We start from the raw sequence: 23,026 nt of genomic DNA, 5'->3' as shown, positions 1-23,026 counted from the left end.
AACTAGCAAATCTAACATAGCTATCCTATAAAGGTTCCAGAATAAAGTGTTGGGAGTCTCGTCGATGCCCCATATTACGTCTCCAATAAACTGACTCAGCGCGATATACCCTTAGAACCTATAACGAGTGTATTTCGAAGAGTTAGTGTGAAGTACTCTGAAAGTCTATTACTGCATCCTAATGTACTCGCCAAACAATTAAATGTACGCGATGACAGTGTAGTATACAGGCACAAACGCAAACCACCATACGAACTACTTAAAAGACACATAGAGTGAGATTTAATAGTCTCTAGAATAACTTTTTAGAATAAGTTAGGATAGACTTTAAAATAAGTTAGAATAGTATATAGAATAAGATTTAGATTATAAGTTGTACATCAGATCACTTACTGAAGTGATCTTCTACATGTCGGGATGGTTCTATTATATAACTGAAATCATATAATAATACTTATTTTCCAAGGGCAGATTGTTGAAGCCCTAAGAGATTAATAAAAAATAAGTTTGTTGCTGAATAAGTAGATGCCTTAGGTGAAAGTTAGTTATTACTTTTTAAAAAGAAATAATCCTAAATAAACAAAATTTCATATGGGACATTTATGGAAATATTAAACCTTTACAGGCTTTTAATGTATAATTTCATCATTGTTTTAGCAAAACCTGAATCAGTTATATAGACGAGATTTAATACCCCTGTAGATCCTTAATTTCAAATCCAAGAAAATAGTGTTGGAAATAGAGTTATATTTGGAACAAATATAAATAAAAAATCTAATGTATAGTATTAGGGGCTGGAATTAATTAATAGCGTTTTATAATATGTGGCGTGGGTAATACAGAGTTCTGTTGTTCGCTCCAGAAATGTATTTTCCATAAATCAGCTTTTTACAAATATTTTTTCGGGATGAGGAATGAGTAGAAACATATTTTGTAGAACATTGTGGCGTAGATGAATTCTTATTTCTTTATTTCTCATTCTATCCATCTTTGTTACAAGCCTGATTCTTCTGAAGTATTTCGTGTCTCCTGTTTGTACCTTACTTTTGTCTATGTTTTATCCCTCTTTGATAATACCCATTCACGCCCGAATTTTAGAATTGCTTTGTACACCATGCCATTTTAGTTTTGTTTGATATTTTCCTTTTATTAGTGAATATTCTATTTATAACAAAGTAAATTCATAGTTTATCCAATTCTTTCATTCATTTACATGTTCTGTGTTATATTACACTCATACATCAATTCAGATATTTATTAAGGACTAAATAACAAGAAATTATTCTTTATCAAGTTTTCGTTGAATAATATTCTACCGTACCGATTATTTTAACACGAAAAAGAGATTGATTAAGTATTTATCGATGAAGAGTCATGAATTACCTAATCAATCATCAGGTAAACGCCTAAAAGTATTAAGAAAGATAAACTAGGATGTAAACTGATTCTGTTGCAAATTTAAAGCCAGTAATATCAGAGGCATTCTTACACTTGCATATCAAGTAGTTTCAAAGACAAAAATTAAGGTAATTTTGAATGAAAAGATGAGAGGTTTAATTATTGCCATTGTTGGGAGGTCCATTTAAAACCCAAATGAGTATATTTGAAACCACTGCTGAGTATATTTGCTTTATACAGTTGATGAACCTTTTATTAAAAGATAGAAACCATCATTTGAAATAAAATATTTTTTATCACATGCTGGTCCTTGTAACTGTTCAGAGTTAAAATCAGAACATAAAAGTGTCAAATATATCTAATTCATTGTAAATTATAATATTACAACTTTGTTATTACTTTCAAAAACAAAATCAATTTGTTATCAATTTAATAGCCAACTAAGTGTAGTAAAACAAGTATTACATGTACCGACTTTATTAAAATATTTGCGAAAAATATTTTATAACATATATACATTATATCTTTGACAATTTTAGCTGTAGTTTTCCTTAAAATACATAAATAATTTATCCTTATTAAACATATCAACTAAATAAGTACAATACTTTCGAATTTTTAACAAAAATATAATTTTTTTTACCATTACTATTATATTAAACGAATTCTTTGGACGACTACAGATATTATTTTTAAAAATACCTTCAAAATACGAATTTATATACAGCCATTATAGTACAATAATAATATAAAATACTAATAAACAGTTCTGTTTTTATATAAATAGAAAAACAGAACCGTATATTATTTAATACTGTTAAACAGACAATTATTTCATTTGATATTACTATAAATTAATTGAATTTAATTTATAGTAATTAACAATAAAGGTTATGATTTAATTACAATATTAAACGTTTTAAATTGATTCAATCCAAAACAATGGTGTTGGATTGAAACAATTAACAAATTGATTTAAAATATATTAAATGGTTTAATAAAGGACGATGTGTAAGGCACACAAGTTGTGTTAGAATTTTCTAATATGTTCGTACTCTTACTGGTGTAGACAGAGATCACAATACATGTTATTAAATTCGATTTCTTATAATAATAAGTAAATTATTCTCCGATAAAACAAATTAAGCAATTCAATAATTTATTATTTATTAATTTAAAGTAAGTAACTAGCCGTTTTTAACAACTATACTCGTTTTCTTTGCAAGAATATAGTTAAGATCACAGGGCAGACGTTACGCTTTACTAGTGTTGTGTAGCGATAATATCCGGTCTTATCCCTCGGTTTCCTACAATGGTCTATTAAAAGCCACCTTTAATAAGATCGTTACTGAATATTTAGGGGAACTTTGTTCTTTGTCAGTCGAACTTGGAGTCGTTATTATGCAAAATAACAAGTAAAATTCTTTTTACCTTGAACAACCGTAATTGACTAGTGTTATATACAATAATTTATACATATATAGACTCTTAATTTTATCAACAAACCCTCAATATTCTCTGTACACCCTCAGTAATATACTTAAACGTCAAAATTAATATTTGTACTTACAAACAGTGCGATATTTTAATATATTACTTATACTGTGAGGCTTGGAGAACAATGCTGTACTCTGTTGTCAGGTGGAGGGTATTTACAGCAGTAGCTTGATATCAGCCCAGTGATGGAGAGAATCAGGATCATGACGGAGAAACCACACACGGCTCCTGATGTTACGTCAGCTAATGGCTTGCCAGGTTGCGGATTTTGAATCTTCAAAAGTAATAGTCCCACACAGGTTAAGATACTGAAGATATTCAGTAATAAATAGCCTGAAATAAAACGGTGATTTAAATAACATGAAGAACATAACATAATATTATTACTATCTTTAATACTGTTTTACATACCACAATTGCCTTTACATTTCTGCATCTATCTACTTGGATATTATTAAGTGCTGCTGGTATAGATCGAAACAAGCCACAGTCAGAAGGAACAAAGTTTGTTGAGTAAGGAGACTGACGTAGAATATCTCATTAAGCGACATATTAGTGTAGATAGATAAAAAAATTAATAATTTTTCTTTCATATTTCTAAAGCTTAATCCATAAATAATATGACTTTAAAAGGATTTTTCAAACTTTAATTTATTCTCAAAGATATAGCTGTTTAGTGATATGGCAAATAAACGTCATCAGTATTTTATAGATTTGAATTTAATAAAGCTGCTAATTTCTTTAGAAATACTACTTTTGAAACTACGGACAAATATTTAAGTTTGCTTATACAAGGTTCTAAAAAACGTTTAGAACAAGCCTTTTACTGGTGTTCTGTGGCTTTTATTCTTGCACTAATTGAACTTTATAGAAGTGCAACTAGTCTTTATGTAGAATGAGGTATAATGATGACCTATATATTTTTAAAGCATCTGCCTTCATTTTTACCTGATTAATATGCAATTATGGTAATAGCATCTGTTCAAATTCAAAGCATAAAAATGGAAAACAATATTACTTTTTCGTATTAAGGCATATATTCAACATGTAAATCTATTTCGGCTGGAGTTCCTCATGGTAATGTCTAGGAACCATTCCTGTATCTCTATAGTGCTAATATCTTAATAATAATAGTCCTTGGAATATTTTCTGGCGACCCAATGATTATGGCTAACGATATATCTCTGCCTAATGCGGTAGAAAACGTACAAGTAACAGACAACAAGATGCATAAATGGATCAAAGACTGCAAAGGAGAGCCCCAAATCTGTCGATGTCAATTTTGCGTTGCGTCAAAATAATAAAAACTTAATAATGTCAGCGTAGGTAGATCAAGATACGACTCATAATCAAGGAACTGTACTGGTTAGTGGGAGGATATTGCAAACTTGATCTAAAATTAAATATATTGGGTTATCAGTCTGTTATAAAGTATATTTGGGCTTATGGGGTTCAAATATAGAGTTGGACTAAAACATCAAACGAACTTGTAGTCCAACGATGCCTAAACCATTTTATTAATTACCAAGGTGTAAGCAACAGCCAAGTGACAATTTAAATAATTGGACACATACTTGGAAAATAAGAATTAATGAAAGTAAACCTGTGGATGTACAGTTCACCTAACAATCGTACGGAGTTCAATTATGTTCTGCAAAGAGTAACATAAATAAAATACAAATTTTTCAGAACAAAGACCTGAGAGGTATTGTGGGCGCACCTGAATACTATATGACTGATTACCTACATCGAGACTCTCAGATACCCACAGTCAGTCAAGAAATCAAGATAATTGCATGGGGGCATGAGGAAAGACTCCATTCTCATGAGAATATTGAAATATTGCAGCTTTTGGATACCACCAGAACAGGACACAGGCTCAAAAGAATCAAACCATCTGATCTTGTGTAGTGTTGTGTAGTGAGGTGAATATAATAAAAAATACAGCAGTGACATGTATAAACATTATTTCGCCAGAAACTGAGATAGGGTCAATGGGTCCTACTAGTTATATACCTAAATTTAAGTTATCGTAAAGACAAATTGTAGGTTAGACGGAAACGACTAGTAACAATGTAATAATTAAATAATAAAAATGATTGTTGCAAGTTGCAAGTACTGAACAATAGCAAAAATTAATTTTAAAAATTTAATAATTTTACTAAACAAAGATGTAATTAGTAAAGAAACAGATAAGGATTAAAAAAGGTAAAAATGAGGCTACGTGATACAAGAAGCTCTTAATGTATTATAATGCAACTTTTTAAAAATTTGTTCTGTCGATTAGAAAATCATAAATATTTTTGCAATAACGCAGTATATGTTATTGTTGATTGCTGTCGTATTAAGAATAGTTCGGTATACTCAATATAGTAACAAACGTAATATCAGATATAGATATGGAACATTTATTTATCTAAATTGTTGTATGTAACAATAATGAGAATATAATGAAAATGTTGTCATTTAATACGTTTAAACAGCAAAAATAAATCCCTCAAATGTAATTTACTGGTCTAATACAAGTTCTAACAGTTCCTTCCGTTAGTTAATCATATCAAACGCAAAAATATTACAAAAAGCGTATAAATTATTAGGTTAGTAAGAAAATATTTTCTTTTCCCGTACCTGCTTTTACTTTTTAAATTAGTAGTAACTAACCTGATAGGTAATTCCTGTTGGGTAACCAATAGACATTCCTTGATCGACAACCTGCCATTCCCATAATAGCGCAGGCGAATCCAGCGGCCAACGCCAAATCCAGATAGTACCATTGCCCGATTAAGGATATCATGTAAAATGATAAACCGGAAATGCCATTTCCGCACAAAAACAACACCAAGGACGAAATCGTTAAGCTTTTTCCTGTGACAGGTCGATTTAAGCTGAGGTTCATCCAGGACTCTGATTTTTGTGAGTAAGTCGTTTCACTGTAAACGCTCTGGATAGGACTGGAACACATTGGTGGCACAATGGCGGTAGAGCGCTTGTCTTGAGCCATTTGCTTGGAGGCGAGGGCGTAGTTCAGCTTTTGTTGGACCTTAGAGTTGGGTTGAGGACGGGCTATCCTTTGTGGTGTTGACCGGGGAGTCTGGAAGGGGTCCTTGGGGATTGGAGAAAGTGGTGGCGATGCTAGTTTTCTCGGCGAATGCGGAGAGAGTACCTGAAGTATTAAAATCAAATGTTAATTATTGTCTACGTTATATGAAATTTGAAATATGGTGTTCGCGAGAAAGTAATCTACATTTATTAGTATCTAGGAAGACTGCGATTAAGACTTAAATAGTAAAAAATATAAATACATAAATAGCTTAAAAGCCTCATAATACATCACCTAAATTGTTTTATGCTGTCTCCCTAATTATAGGTGCATATATTTTGAGAGCGATATATAACAGGTCAATTGAAAAGTCCTCGGCCTGACACATAGATGGGGCTACTAGAATTAAATCCATATGTTTGTTAGTTAGCCCTAACCCTCAAAAGATGGGTGTATAATTTTAACAGCTGTCGGATCATTAGTTTGCGAATTATAACATTTTGAGTGAAGCAACTTTTGTTATTGTGAAAAAAATGGATAAAAATGAATTTTGCGTGTTGATAAAATTATATATTGCTTTTTGAAGGTAAAAAATACAGTTGAAGCAAAAACTTGCCTTGATGCCGAGTTTCCGGACACTGCCCCAGGAAAATCAACCATCAAGGTATGCTAAGTTTAGACGTGGCTTAATGAGCACCGAAGACGGTGAATGCAGTGGACGGCCAAAAGAGGTTGTTACCGACGAAAACATATTTCACACAAAATGATTTTGAATGATCGTAAATTGAAACTTAACGAAATAGCAGACATTCTAAAGATATCAACTGAACGTGTACATCATATCATTCACGAATATTTGGGTATGAGAAAGCTCTGTGCAAAGTGGGTACTGCGCGAGCTCACTTTTGGCCAAAAACAACGACAAGTTGATGATTCGGAGCAGTGTTTGAAGATGATCAAGCCTAATAAACCCGAGTTTTTGCATCGATATGTGACAATGGATGAAACATGGCTCCATCATTTCACTCTGAAGTTTAATCGACTGTCATCCGAGTAGACTGCACACGATGAACCTGCTCCAAAGCGTGGGAAATCGCAACGGTCGGCTGGCAAGGTTATGGCGTCCGTATTTTGGGATGCGCATGGAATAATTTTCATTGACTACCTTGACAAAGGAAGGAGGATCAAGAGCGACTATTAGATAGAGTTATTGGACCGTTTGAAGGCCGAAATCGCCGAAAACGTCCGCATTTGAAGAAAAAGAAAGTGCTGCTTCACCAAGACCACAAGTCACTTCACCGTGTCACATGTCAGTAAAAACGATGGCACAAATACATTAATTTGGCTTCAAATTGCTTCTTAATCCACGGTATTCTTCAGATCTGCCCCCCAACGACTATTTCCTGTTCTCAGATCTTAAAATAATACTCGCTGGGAAGAAATTTTCGGGAAATGAATATGTGATCGCCGAAACTGAGGCCTATTTTGAAGCAAAGGACAAATCGTACTACAAAAATGCTATAGAAAAGTTGCATGGTCACTATAATCAGTGTATAACCCTTGAACGGAATTATGTTGAATAAAAAAAAATTTTGGCAAAAAAATATGTATTACTATTTTAGACTAGTAGGGGACTTTTCAATTGACCTGTTATGTTATTGGTGATTGTGACCTACCAATGTAGATAACTGTTAAAGATCATGGTTTTAACATTATTCTACATAAGATAGTAGTTTTCCATTTAGTATCATCGTGGTATTCAATGTATACAGGGGCTAGTCATGGAATTCTCACAGTGGCATGTAAAACATTCATTATTTTGGTTGTTTGACTTAAACAAACCTGATGCTGTCCGCCACTTTTTGAAATTTATGATGATGCTCCTTATCATATTCCAATTGTCGATTTTGGTATCACCGTTGTCAAGGAGTTTATTTTAATGTCAATGTATCAATATGAACATAATAAATTTCAAGTTTCATTGGATGAAACCGCAGCTCAAAATGTTAAGGTACTTTCAGGTAGCCTATCAGTTCAAAAATTAATTGTTTACTGATATTTCTATGTGATGGGAAAAATCCAGTTAAAGAGAAAGTGGCCACTACACGAGATAACTGAAAATGCCCTTTTCAACAGTTTTAACATCGCGGATTCATTACTTGATAAGCAAAGAAAGAAGATTTTTCTGTGCTGTACTTTGACTAACAATGAAAAATTGGTTTACTACCACAATTACAAACGAAAGACGTCACAGGTTAGACTAGAAGAACCATCTGCATCGACACAGCCACTATTATTCATGTCTTGCTGTGGTTATAGTAATAACGTTAAAGATCTGCAAAAACCGAATGAAGCTGTTATTGCAATGTCTATCTATGGAAATTGAACATATTGAATGACATATTGTTGTGAAAAAGACCAGCAGTAGCCAGTTACAGACGCAAACTAATCTCAAAAGTTGTGAAGGATACACTGTTGCAGCTCGAATATAAACGTATTTACTAGACATTCCACCAGCATCCCCTGATTCTACTTGTTCAGATCGATGCAGCATAGCTTGGCTGGAATAAGATTTCGATCTTTAATTGCTGAAGAAGTGTAAAGTCATTACCGTTCTTTCGACATGTTATTATCATATTGCCAGTAAATTGGGAAAATGATGGCTAATATTTTGATCAATATATGTTGAACCAATTTTTATCAATAAATAGCTTTTTAAAGTGAAAAATGATCAAGTACATGCAAGCACCTAGTATACTTTTTTTAAGTTTAAAAATAACTTAAACTCTTCTAGAGATCAACTTTTTTTGATTATTATACCATTGAGAGAAAATCGTTCTGCAATACTAATTGACATTGGCTAAAATATAATTTATATTTTTTTTAAATACGATTTCAAACATTAAAAATATGGGTCGCCTTTTCAGTCAATTCTAACACTGATTGTATTTTGTGTATAAAATTGAAATTATTTAATCTTAGTTGTAATAGCGTCATACGTCATCTTGTATATTTTTACAGGCAATTATTCACTTTCTGTGATATGAAATATGCGCGCAGATTTTATTAGTCATCTGCATTCTTGAGCCAATTAAGTTACGCTCAACTTCAATCTTATTGTGTGCTTAAACATATTTTTAGAAGCCTTATAGTACAATTTGGGTGGTCAGATTGATTAAGGTGTTATATTTTAGAGCAATTTATTAAAAATGATTATGTATCATCAGCGATTATTACCTTAAATGAATCGAATATCGAAAATATTTAAAAATATATATTGATGTAGATATTGATATAGGACGGAAATATATGATAAGATGATAATAAAGAGAAATCTACCTATAAATATCTGTCTGACGTATACTAAATCGAATAAACAACGAAATAATTGTAGAAGATTATTACCTTTTGTGGTGTGGCTTGATTAAGGATTCTTGATTTCCTGGGAGTAGTCAGCAGTTCGACCAGTTTCTGGGTTGCTATTGGATTAGTACCAGGTCTATAGGAGTTTTGTGGAATGTATTCTGGGCGTATTTGCGATGCTTGTGGGGTTGATTGTTGTAGAGGCTCGTACCTACTCCCTGTTTTCGATGGTGTTGTCTGTATGTACTCATATCTGTTCATATTTTGATGTACCTTAGCTGGAGAACTGTCTGGGATATACTCATATCTAAAAAAATTATCATTTATTAGTTAAACACCTTCATTACATCGCTTAACAGCAACTAACCTGTTCTTCTTCTGTGTCCCGACGACTTGGTTGAGCTCGCTGACTGGAACCAAGGCGTATCGTTCGTTTCGGTTGGTCAATTCTGTCTCGTCCTCAGGTTCGATGATCGCGTATCGATGTACCACTCCTGGTACTACCTCGACATGTTCTTCCTGAACTTTTCTCGGTATACGTTTTGATTGCGACCTGGTGATGGCGATTTTTTCCTGTTGCTGCTGCATCGGTATATATTCGTAACGATTTTTCTGACTTTGGTTGGGGAGTGACTGAGGCGAATTGTATTGAGTTTGTTGAACTGTTCCATATCTGTAATGAGGATTTTCCTTGTAATAATCTATTACTTACAAATACGATTTATGATTATTTGGATTTATAATATTAGGGAAAAAGCAATTTCGATTTTTCAACCGACCAGATGTTTAATCATCTGGAATGGATTAGAAGCGAACTTTATTGTGTTAATTAAGTACGAACTTACGAATTTCAATATATGTATATGTCATATTGGTTAATGAAGCTCGGAATAAATTGCAACCCATAGGTTCGAATTAATTGAATAAAATTGATTTAGACGGTCGAAGATGGTAAAAATAGTAAAATCAATTGTTATAAATTAAATAATTCTAAAGATATCAAAATATATGATAAATACTACTTGCTTTTGCACAACTAATAACTTATCCATGTGGTACTGTCTACTAAAGTTAGCAGGAAATTATAGACGTTAATATATTGTTGTAAATTGTAGTTATATAAGATGAACAAAATAAAGTCAAATTTTAAAACTACGATAAATAATCCTTTAAATAATAATTAATTGTAATTTTAGATAATTTAAAGATTATTGTAAATTAGATTTTAATTGGATTTGTAATTGTGTAATGGTGGATGAACTATGCAATATTACCTTATAGTTAAATTATAGTAAAATTATTAAATAATTTTTTAACTGATGATAAAAAAAATTCAGCCCTATATAGTAAAGCTAATGTATGAAAATAACAAGTTTAATAAGACTAAATAGATTTGTTTGATACATACAGACCCTTTTAAATTACTAATAAGAAAAGAAAATATTCAACATTATTAATAAGCATAAGTAGCAAAATAACAATTGAAAAATATTTAATCTGGCTCTTACGAAACATTTGTTCCAGATAGTTTAACACTAGAGACAAAGGATATCGAATTTATTTGAATCTGTCATTATGACAGATGTAACATAACAAAGCTGAAGACATATTTTAACTTACGATTGAATGAAGCAATATTTTGATTTTCTGTTATTCGATATCAACATTTTGTACAACACTTAAGCATCAAGAGGACACTGTTAGTAGGAAGGCAATAATTGTTTGTTTCGGGGACTAGAAAGGCCAATAAAATTGCTAAGAGCAAAAATTAAAAAATGTTATTGCTTTATCTAAATACAGTGCAGACTATAGAAAGAAAATATTAAAAAATAAATGCCTTAAACATAATATATACTATATTGTGTTCTGTTATTTAAGTGAGTTATATATAAATACTAATGAAATGGTACATGGGTAACTAAAACTGTTTCATATTTGTTGAAAATATAAATTGTAAGATTAAATAGTATTTTTCTTTTCTATTATGTACACTTTCTATTTACAGTGTTTGGGAAGTACTTCATTTAAATATTAGTAGCTCTAAAAATGTGTTTTGTTTAAACCCATCATATTTTATTATTATATATTATGATACGTTAATTTTTAACTTTATTTACACGCCAACATATTAAATATCATTTAAAAAATAACATTCTATTTAAATTTATATTACTTGTAATGGAAAATTGCTCAAATTTGTTATATATAAAAACTATAAAATTATAGGGTGTTTTTGATTTATTTTCAAAATATCTATTTAAAATAATATTGCTGTTATAATGAAAAGTTTAATGATATTGTAATTGTGATATTTAACTATTATTATATATAAAAATTGCGAATTTATATTTTATTTTCCCACATATATTCGAAATATTTATTGAATATATTAATCATACTTATACAAAGTGTTTTTTATTACTTGTATTTTATTTATAATATTTATTTTTTTTTGATATTATATTTTAAATTTCCCGATGTGCATTTTGGGAGCATGTCGCGCCCTGTAGTAGCAAAAATAACTTCAAAAGGTTTCACGTATAATGTACAACCTTTTCTTCTCTATATACTCTATGTTTTGTGAGCAAATTAATAACAGATCGCGTCAATGGTCGTGTCTATGATGCTATAAAATGTTTGATTCGTACTTTTTTAACAGAATGTTTATTAAAACTGATATTTATTATCTCATCTAATAGATAATAGCGTATAGTTACCGGGTTCCTTTCTTCTCCTCTTGTGGTACCTGAATGTATTTCTTGCCCTCCTGATTTTGAGCAACGACAACAACCTGTTTCCCTTTAATGAATCCCTTGTCGTCGACAATTACTTCTTCGTAGAACTCTTGCTCTTCGATGTTGTCCACGCATTCTTCTGGATGTATATCGCTGAGGGAGTTGTCAAACACCACATGGCTAGTTTGGGCACCTACGGGTGATTGTCTGACGCTCCTCTGGGGACTAAGCTGGCCTTTCTGCGTGTAGAACTCGCTTTGCTGACAGAAAGCGGGATTGCTATAGAAACCAGGCTTCACCTCCATGATTATGGCTGATCATATGTCGAGGAATAACTGAAAGAACAATTTATTAGTTTACGAGATTGTTTGTGTTAGTGATAAGACTAATTTATTTAACTAATACGTTTGTTATTGGATCTAACATACTGAAGAAAATTTGTTTGTTTTAGATACTGTTTATTAATATCACCCCTGAAGTAATTTTCGTTGTAATCATTCGAACGCTCAGTTGTCGTTCGACCTTCGTAGAGTAAAGACGTGTTTGGAGCGACGGTCAGTGTAATAAATTTGAAAGTGTACTACCTGTGCCACAAATGCGATTTTAAAAAATAAGTAAAAACCGTGACGACAATAACAGTGTTAAAACTGCGCGTTAAATGTTTAGTGAAAATGTGTTTAAAACGATGGTCACTGCAATAAAGTAACAAAGGTAAAATTTTGGGGGCTGTTAAGGGTCGGAGGTGCATCATCTGTACCACAAATGCGGCGTTATAACGGTTCTGAAACAAATACCGGTACTGAAATTTTTGTAAAAACGTGAATTAAACTATTCATTAAATAAAAATGATTGATAGAGAGAACCAGAGACTAAATGAGATGGAAACACAATCCTCAACGTCAGGTGAAGCTCATCTGGCACAACAGAATCAAATCTTTTGTCAAGAAAACCATAAGAGAACGCAAAATGAGCAAGCTCTCTATAATGCGTATATTAACGAAAAAACAGCCCGACGGAATCTGGAAATTGCACTAACAAATATGCAAAAACAATTAGATGCACTACAACTCCTAATAAAAAACCAAAACACATACAATCCAACTAGCATTCCCGTAGTGAACCAGTGCACTGAAAACAAATTGCCTGTAAACTATGAAACAGACGAGGAAGAATTGCAAAAAGAAGTAGGCTGGATAACAGTTAAAAGAAATAAGAAACGAAAAGCAAACTATACACCTGAAGCTTCACCACAACAACCAAAAACCATTAAAGCACAAGAATTGAATAAAGAAATAAAAGTGCCGAGACCACCTCCAATTATAGTAAGTAATGTCACAGACTTTGACTTGCTATATGAAACAATGAAAACAAATAATATACTATTTAGAGCAACAACATTAAACAATGGACAAATCAAATTAAACGCCGAATGTCGTAAAACTTTTACGAAAATTGCTGAGTGCTTGGAATTCCTAAAATTACAATGGCACTCGTATGAAGATAAGCAAACCAGAGACATTAAAGTAATGGCAAGAGGGCTTCCACCGACAGCTAAAACTACTAAAATAGTGGAAGAGTTAATAAAAAATGGACTTAAATGTACTGACGTCACAAATATCCTGAAAAAAGAACGAAATAAAAATAACAATGGAGAAATAGTTGTCCAGAAGAAGCCTTTACCACTGTTTATGTTATCATTCCAACATAACACGGACATAAAAGCAATTTATGAAATTAAACAAATTCTAGGAGTCGAAGTAAAAATAGAACCTCTTAGAAAGGCAAATCTTGTGCCACAGTGCAAGAGATGCCAATTACATGGACACACACAAAAATTCTGTAAAAGGGAACCAAGGTGTGTAAAATGCTCAGGAAAACACATCACGGGAGAATGCAAAAAACCCAAAGGAACAAAAGCGAAATGTGCGAATTGCAATGAAGCGCATCCAGCAAGCTACAGAGGATGCGTAGTTGCGAAAACATTCCAAGAGAGAAGAAATAAAATCAGTCAGGCTAAAGAGCAAAAAACAGTGACTCAAAATAAACAACCAAAAATGTACAACGAAGTCAACGATGAAATGACCTATGCTCAAAGCATAAACCAAACCGCTCAAAAAGAAACAAAAAAAGAAGACGTTACAACCAACGAACTGCTATTGAAACTTATAGCAAAGCTGGACAACCAGGAAAAGATTATTGAATCGTTTTCTGAAAGATTACTTAAACTCGAAAACAATAGGGCGGTGGCCTCAAGAACTAAAAATGGCAAGTAAAGACATCCGCATCGCAATTTGGAATGCTAATGGGATTCAGAAACATCACGCTGACCTACAAGTATTCCTAGAATTGCAAAAAATAGATATTTGCTTAATATCTGAAACCCATTTGACAAAGGAATCCTTTATTAAATTTAGAGGATATCACTTTTACCACACCATTCATCCAGCTAACACAGCAAGAGGAGGAAGTGCAATAATAATAAAAAATAATATATGCCATCATCAAGAACCCGGACTCAGTTTAGCAGAAAATCAGGTAACGGCAGTAACTGTTATATCTAGCAAATACAGGGTTACATTAGCTTCCATATATAGCCCTCCAAGATACAACCAAAAAAAAGAAAATTACTTGAATGTTCTAAACAACCTAGGAGAAAAATTTATAATCGGTGGTGATTTCAATGCTAAAAATACAAGATGGGGATCTAGAATGACGACAACTAAAGGTAATGAATTACATAAAGCAGCTGCTGAGCTAGGGTGCAGTTACATGTCGACAGGAAAACCAACTTATTGGCCTACCGATCCAGAGAAAACTCCAGACCTGTTAGACTTCTTTATAGCTAGAAACATAACCACTAACTACATGGAAGTTGAAGAAAATTTTGACTTAAGTTCAGATCACACACCTGTGATTTTGACGCTGAGTGAAAACATTATAAGAAAACAACAAAATCCAACATTAACCAACAAGAGGACAGACTGGGAAGGATTTGTTGAAGAAATAAACAATCGAATTCAACTAAATGTTCCCCTTAAGACAGAAGACCAATTAAATTATGAAACCGAAAAACTCGTTGCAGACATCCAACAGGCTGCTTGGAATAACACTCCAGAAATTAAAACTTCAACCAAAGGAATAAATTACCCGAAAGAAATCAAGGAAATGGTAGCTGAAAAACGAAAACTACGGAAAAAATGGCAGCAAAATAGAACACCTGAAAATAAGAATATCTTAAACAACATAACACAAAGGTTGAAGAGGGAAATTTTGGAAATTAAAAACAATTCCATAAATAACTATCTACGAAATTTAACAGACGACAAGAACACAGACTATTCGCTCTGGAAAGCCACTAAATACCTAAAACGATCCTGTCTACATAGTCCTCCGATAAGAAACATGCATGGAAGTTGGGCACGCAGCAACCTGGAGAAAGCAGAAGCATTCGCTGACCATTTAGAGAAAACTTTCAAACCAAACGAAAGTGAAATTGAACATACTTTACCGGACATAGACGGCGAAAATTCGACAATTCAATTAACAACTCGAAAGAAGTCACCAACGTTATTAAAACAAACATCAAGCCAAATAAATCACCAGGCTATGATTTAATAACAGGGCAATTGCTGCACAATCTGCCAAGAAAGGGTATTATAAAGCTCACTAACTTAATCAATGCAGCATTTCGACTGAAATATGTCCCAGACGTTTGGAAAATGGCTGAAATAATAATGGTTCCAAAACCTGGAAAATCACCAAATGATATAAAAGCTTATCGACCTATCTCACTGTTACCGATGATAGCTAAGGTATTTGAAAAGCTCCTCTTGAAAAGATTAAAACCAATTATAGAGAGAAAAAACCTAATACCAACACACCAGTTTGGGTTTATTACCAAACATTCAACGATTGATCAAGTGCATAGAATAACAGATGTTATTGAAAAAGCCTATGAAGATAATAAAGTATGCTCAGCTGTATTCTTAGATGTAGCACAAGCTTTCGACAAGGTATGGCACAAAGGCCTCGTCCATAAGCTACAGAAAATATTACCGAAGCAACACACCGAACTATTAAAATCCTACATCACAGCCAGAATGTTTAGAGTGAAACAAGAGGAAGCTTACTCTACAATAAAAGAAGCTAAAGCAGGTGTACCACAAGGAAGTGTACTGGGGCCAATTCTGTACCTACTTTATACATGTGATATACCACAAATCGAAAACATTACAATGGCTACATTTGCTGATGATACTGCTATTCTTGCTGTCGGAAACAATAGCGAAGATGCAACCAGAAACCTACAACAGGCTACTGACGCTATAAATAAATGGACCCAAATCTGGAAAATACAAATTAACCAAAACAAATCTGTGCATGTTCAATTCACCTATAAACAGGCCGCGCTTACACCATTGACCATAAACCACACTGTCATACCATACAGCAATAATGCTAAGTATCTCGGAATGACACTTGATGCAAAACTACGGTGGAAGGAACATGTCAAAAAGAAAAGAAAAGAACTTGAGTTAAAATATAGAAAAATGTATTGGCTAATTGGAAGAAAATCTCAATTAACTATACATAATAAATTACTTCTATATAAACAAATATTAAAACCTATATGGACATACGGAATACAATTATGGGGATGTTCCGCAAAAAGCAACATAAATCTAATACAAGTTTTCCAGAACAAAGTCCTAAGAAGCATCGTAGGTGCACCCAGATATTACCGGACCATTTATTTACATCGAGATCTTCAGATACCGACTGTCAATCAAGAAATTAAAAGAATTGCAAAGAGACATGAGGAGAGACTTCACTCTCATGTTAATTTCGAAGTATTACAACTCTTGGACAACACCAAAACCGGACGCAGACTCAAAAGGACCAAACCATTTGAACTTGTGTAGTGTGTTGTAGTGTAGTGCAGTGAGGTGCATTAGAAAAAACTCAAAGTGTTAAAACAATTATTATTATGTTAGAGACTATGTAGGACTGATGAGTCCTATTAGATATATACCTAGATTTAAGCTATTATAAGGACAAATTGTAGGTTAGTCGGCAACGACTAGTAACAATGTATATAATTATAAAAAAAAAAAAAAAAAAAAAAAAAAAAATTCGAACGCTGCTCCGATACGGCTTTGTTGTCAAAAGTTATCGGCAAATAGGGTCAATATATCCGCAGTCATAATTGTGACATCAATAGTACGTATAATAGTCCGTGTGATATTGATAAATATCTTCAGTTAATGGTTTAACGGAAGCGGATATAGCTTATATGGATATTTGTCTGCTATATTTACTAATTAGTGATGTCAGTACATTTAAATTTACAAATAAAGGAAGCGCTACATAAAAATACAAATAATTAGATAGTCGTTAACAGATATGTTGTACGGAGCATAGAAAAAAATCGTTTTTGGTTGGAATACTGGACAGGACAAAACTAAATTAAACTATTTCGTATTTATTTTTTAAATTCCCTCAACAAATGTATTGGTGACTATTAGAAGAATAATTCACACTAAAGTAATATGGTGATGTGTAACTTCTTTCTTCTTAAATATGATCATACTAATTATATATAAATTACAATATTATAAGAATAAATAGATCTTGGGTGCTTTTTGTAGACCTGATCCAAAGATATATTAATATTTATGTAATGATAAGTTTGTTTGGATATGTACCATTATCTAAGGGAGATTAATTACATAACCTATGAACAAACTAATATTATCAAGTTGTTGTTGACATAAACTATAAAATATTACCAACAGATTGTCACTTTGTACGATTTTATTAAAATATATATCTCCATATTGTGGTTCCAATTCTTAATAGCTGGTTGAGTGATTGTGATACTTTCCTGCAAGATATTAGTTAAATATATTTTCTGTTGGTAATATAACGTGGCCATATACATTTAGCTATGTAATTGGTCAATTGAAAAGTCCCCGGCCTACCATAGTAAAACACATTTTTTGCCAAAATTAGTTTTTTTATACAACATAATTCCCTTCAAACGTGATATACTGATTATAGCGACCTTCCAACTTTCCGATCCCGTTCTTGTAGTACGATTTGACTTTTGCTTCGAAATAGTCATCAGTTTCGGCGATAATCTCTTCACTCGACCAATATTCTTCGCAGCGAGCGTCCTTTTGAGATCTGAGATCAGGAAATAGTCGCTGGGGGCCAGATCTGGAGAATACGGTGGATGAGGAAGCAATTCGAAGCCCAATTCATGGATTTTTGCCATGGTTTTCACTGACTTGTGACACAGTGCATTGTCTTGGTGAAGCAGCACTTTCTTTTTCTCCAAATGCGGCCGTTTTTCGGTGATTTCGTCCTTCAACCGGTCCAATAACGCTATGTAATAGTCGCTGTTGATAGTCCTTCCTTTTTTAAGGTAGTCAATGAAAATTATTCTATGCGCATCCCAAAAAATAGACGCCAAAACCTTGACAGCCGACTGTTGCGTTTTCCCAAACTTTGGAGCGGGTTCATCGTGTGCAGTCCACTCGGATGACTATCGAGTGGACTTCGAAATGAAATGATGGAGCCATGTTCCATCCATTGTCACATATCGACGCAAAAACTCGAGTTTATTACTCTTGATCATCTTCAAACACTGTTTCAAATCATCAACTTGTCGTTGTTTTTGGTCAAAAGCTAGTTCGCGTGGTACCCACTTTGCACAGAGCTTTCTCATACCCAAATATTCGTGAATGATATGATGTACACGTTCAGATGATATCCTTAGAGTGTCCGCTATTTCATTCAAGATCCATTGTCACATATCGACACAAAAATTCCGTTTCGTTATGGCCAAACGCTGCTCAGAATCATCAAGAAGTTTTTGTTTTTGTTCAATAGTGTGCAAACGCGGCACCCACATTGAACGGAGCTTTCCCATAGTCAAATGCTTATGTAATATGAAACCAACACGTTCTTCTGATATATTTACGATGTTATCTAATTCAAGTTGTGGATTATTTTGATGATTTCTGGTGTTCTCATTTGAACGTCCACTGCGTTCTGCATCATCGGTATCTCTACGTCCACATTTAAAGTCAGCAAACCAACGTTTTATTATTGTTTCTGATGGAGCGGTGTCCTTACATTACCTTCCCAGCCAAATCCAGAAACAGTTTAAAATTAAAACACGAAACTGTTTTTGGTCCATTAAGTTGAAAATAACAAAAGCAGTGTCATTCTTAGCACAATAACTAGCGAACTTATTCGTAGCATATCATGAAATTTCAACAGCTCTCTTTTGAAGGTTTTTACTTAGTGACGAAAAGGTGAATAATAAAACTAGCGCATCTATGTGTTAGGCACATGTGTTATGTACTACATGTTTCATTCAGAAACATCTCTTCTTTACAAATTGAAAGCAGAGGTAGAAAATCTTTTGCAAACGCTGTCTTCTAACCTCATAAAACTGTCAAGTCCTGTGTTAATAATTTAATCGCTGAATTCAACACATTTTTTAGTTTTAGATGAAATCTATATTGGATTAAAAGCTGGAGTGAGTATGGAGAATTTGTAGCTATTGTAACTCTAGCGATACTTTTGGTTCCTTTATATCAACTGTAAATTCATCAGAAAATCAATAACTACAAATTTAATGACTGGTGCCAGTGCTGAACTGATTTCCAGTGCTTCATGAGGCTGTGACAGCCATTTTTTGTATAATTTTGATGAACATGGGCTTGAAGCTGAAAATAACATTGATGTTAAATGCTACTAGGCTAAAGTGTTTTGTTAAAGTAGTGGCTCCTAAACATAGATAGTGTCATATCCTTTTTGCTGATACTGTCGTTTCGAACGTAGAGAAAATGCGTCTCATAAATTTAAAAACAGAGAACAACAATCGATTAAATATATATAATGTAAGGTTTTTAATGACAACAAGGGAATGTGTTAAGAAATTTGACAGTGTCAAGTTTAACTTATCAAGAAAAATAGAAGAAGAATATGAAAAAAGTGTAACGTTGTAGTTCGTAACATATATTTACATGTCTTCGTGTTAAGATGTCAACGCTCCAGTTTCTAGGGTTTAGTAAGAGGATGTTGTTAAGAATTAACTGAACAATGTTTAGAAATGTTTGGTTATATTTGTATTATTTTTTTCCTAACTTCCTAGTGGAAGGATATAAAATGAGGAAGTTGTTATATAGTTCATTGTTCAAATAAACAAGTTTTGATTCAGAACAGGCGGAAGTTTACTATCAAACTCAACAGATGTGGTGCTCAATAAAGATTCTGCAAACTGTACTAATAATAGTAACAATACTATTTTTAACGAAACCAGCAAGATAATGTTAACAAGAAAACTAAATTTAGATAACTATCACCAGGTAAAAAACCGATTCCCCATTCAGGTTTACTCAACAAATAAAGCATGGACTAATTAGTACCCGTATTAATGTCTGCAACAAATATTTAGTCTTGTTTTTATGACTGTGTGTTTTCGTTGTATGTATATATTTGCTTGTATGTATAACTAATGAGTTTTATAGATTTTAGGTTTAATTTCATTTTGTTATTGGCAGATGGTATGGCGATTAGTCCAAAAAGTTATGAGGTTATTAAAATAAATTAATTTTTTAAAAGATGACCGAGAGTACATGATAAATATAGGCCTCAAAATTTTTGAAAGGGAATTCTAGTAATATAAATATTGTTATCTCGGGGAAATAACCTGATCAAATATACTTAGTAGAATGTAGAACTAAATCGAGAATAAAAAATGAAAATGCCCTATAATAGTATAAAATAGGTATGAGGAAGGTTCAAAAAGTAACAGAAAATTAAAAAATTTCGAAAGTTTTGTTGGCAAATATGACTAAAAAGCATCTATAAATTTTCAACAATATTGCTTGTTTATTTTCTTGTCAGCTGTGGGTTCCTGCACTACATTTTGTTACAAAAATGTTATAAAAATGGTAAGTGCAACAAAGTTATATCATCAACAATAGATAAAAATATGGAAAAGTGAAAGTATTAGTTACTAGTAATCGCCGAATCACATATTATACATTTATTATAACCATTTTATTGCTGTTCCGTGACATTCATATTCATCAAACTTGGTTGCATATGAGTATTTCCGTTCCCAAAAATTAAAAATCAAACTTGAAGCTTATCGTTCTGTAAATATAGAAGATGCGCTACTAGGAGCGTATATATATATATATATATATATATATATATCTTGCAGATAAAGACATTAATGTTAATAAATAAATAAAAAATCTGCTTGATTTTTGAACACATATTGACGACGTTTCAACAATCTGATCTGCTGTTATCAGGGCTTGTAACGAGACGTATAGTGAAGTTCAACTCTTGTAACAAGAAGTAAAGCAAAATGAAGCAAGACCTGAAGATGACAGATGAAATTGTGTTGAAACGTCGTCAAGACAAAAAAAAGGTTAAAGGTTCATTTGAGAAAAAATAAAGTTCTGCTGTCGTGTGATTTGGCTTGATTTGGCTACATTTTCCAGAAAATCTCACAATGAAAACTTAAATACTAAATAAGCAGAGTTGTAATTAGAGGAAATATTGTAAAAAACATACCGTTAATACAAACTACGAAAATTCGAAATACCGAATATATATCAACACATAAATCTACGAGAAAAAAAAGAGAGCAATATTTTACAGGTACCTCAAAAGACGTTTGAAAAAAAGAAGTGGATTACTTGAATAGAAGAAATACCGAGAGATATTGGAAGAATAGCGAAAAAGGACAATTAATAATTAAAATAATAAATGTAATTATGAAGTTAAGATGATAATAAACGAGTTATATATTTTAAGGAGTACTTAAGTCTTATCTTTAGTTCTTAATTTGCGTTTTCTAATAGCAATTCCGGAAAAGTTATTCAAAATGAAATAACAATATGAAGTCGTACCTTTTAACTGATCCCCTGGGACTCAATAAACACTGCACAAACTTTCTAACGCACAAATTCAAACAAATCCGGCGTACTTTGTATGTAAATGTCTACAGTTGTGGTCGTACTATCGATATCCGGCTTCAGACGAATCCAAATCACGTCCGCGTCCGTTGCGAGGAAACGGATATAGCGGCAAGTCCGATCGAAAAGACGGGCTGAACTCAACGGTCGCTTATGTCACCGCGGCCTAGGTCTGTGCTGACTGACTGATGATGATGGTGGTGGCGGGTAAACTGATGGTAGCGTAACGGCAGATCCAAGCTGGGGTCTGCCGAATTGGCAGCTGCATATGTCTGGCGTCATGTGCGTATATGTTTATGTGTTAGGGTAGATTACATTGGCGTACGTCGGTACATATTTTATTTAAATATTGTATTAGTCATACAACTCTATTTCTGATAAACTGATAAAATATTTTTACAAAATAACTGAACCATCTTCAAAAAATAAATAAGGAACTCACTAAAAACGAAAAAATAAACAAACTTCTGTTTTTAACATAAAAAATACTTTAAAATAAAATATGTACGTAATAATCGTTGTAATAACTAAATAAAAATAATCAAAAACCATAATTAATCTATCTACTACACGTATTTTATATTCTACTAAATCTAATTATCTATTTATATTATTATATTATTAATTTAGCTACTAGTTAGTTATATTAATTTAGATTTATTTGTTGGTTCGAATCGTTGAATGAAATTTGTGAATGTTCTAGACAAGAGTGTAAAATTCGACAAAGAAAATGATCCCAGTTACGCCGGTAACCAGGCTGGGTAAGACTGGATGTCTTCTGGGATGATTTCTAAAGTTGGTCACTTGTCAGTCGGTAGGCTTAATGCTGAGGACCGTGGTTCGGAGCCAACGTTAAACTTTAGGCCCAGTCCAGATAAACGCATGGTTGGTAAGAGGAGACTTAACTAACTTTGACTAAAATATATATAAAAAAAATACTTGTTGTAGATAGGTTAAATAAAGTTTTTGGTTATTTTTATTTATGT

At 32.7% G+C, this 23,026-nt stretch overlaps 1 protein-coding gene across 1 annotated transcript; it reads right to left on the bottom strand.

The window, feature by feature from the left end:
- Positions 1 to 1,859: 1,859 nt before the first annotated feature.
- Positions 1,860 to 22,254, bottom strand: spdo (sanpodo). Its single transcript, XM_076403412.1, has 6 exons — positions 21,975 to 22,254; positions 12,016 to 12,368; positions 9,666 to 9,971; positions 9,341 to 9,605; positions 5,557 to 6,058; positions 1,860 to 3,228 (listed from the first exon to the last, which is right to left on the bottom strand). Exons 2-6 carry the CDS (start codon positions 12,336 to 12,338, stop codon positions 2,996 to 2,998), a joined length of 1,629 nt encoding a protein of 542 aa, XP_076259527.1. The 5' UTR covers positions 12,339 to 12,368; positions 21,975 to 22,254; the 3' UTR covers positions 1,860 to 2,995.
- Positions 22,255 to 23,026: the final 772 nt, after the last annotated feature.

Source organism: Rhynchophorus ferrugineus, unplaced genomic scaffold, assembly GCF_030347505.1.
Source record: "Rhynchophorus ferrugineus isolate W39M unplaced genomic scaffold, kcgeb_rfMv2 rfM4, whole genome shotgun sequence".
Classification (NCBI taxonomy): domain Eukaryota; kingdom Metazoa; phylum Arthropoda; class Insecta; order Coleoptera; family Curculionidae; genus Rhynchophorus; species Rhynchophorus ferrugineus.
This window is presented reverse-complemented; position numbering and strand designations above follow the sequence as displayed.

Coding starts and splice junctions, on each gene's coding strand:
- spdo (XM_076403412.1), bottom strand. CDS start 12,338: ATGGAGGTGAAGCCTGGTTTCTATAGCAATCCCGCTTTCTGTCAGCAA. Junction 9,972..12,015: donor GAGGAGAAGAAAGGAACCCG/GTAACTATACGC, acceptor TCCTCATTACAG/ATATGGAACAGTTCAACAAA. Junction 9,606..9,665: donor GGGACACAGAAGAAGAACAG/GTTAGTTGCTGT, acceptor TAATTTTTTTAG/ATATGAGTATATCCCAGACA.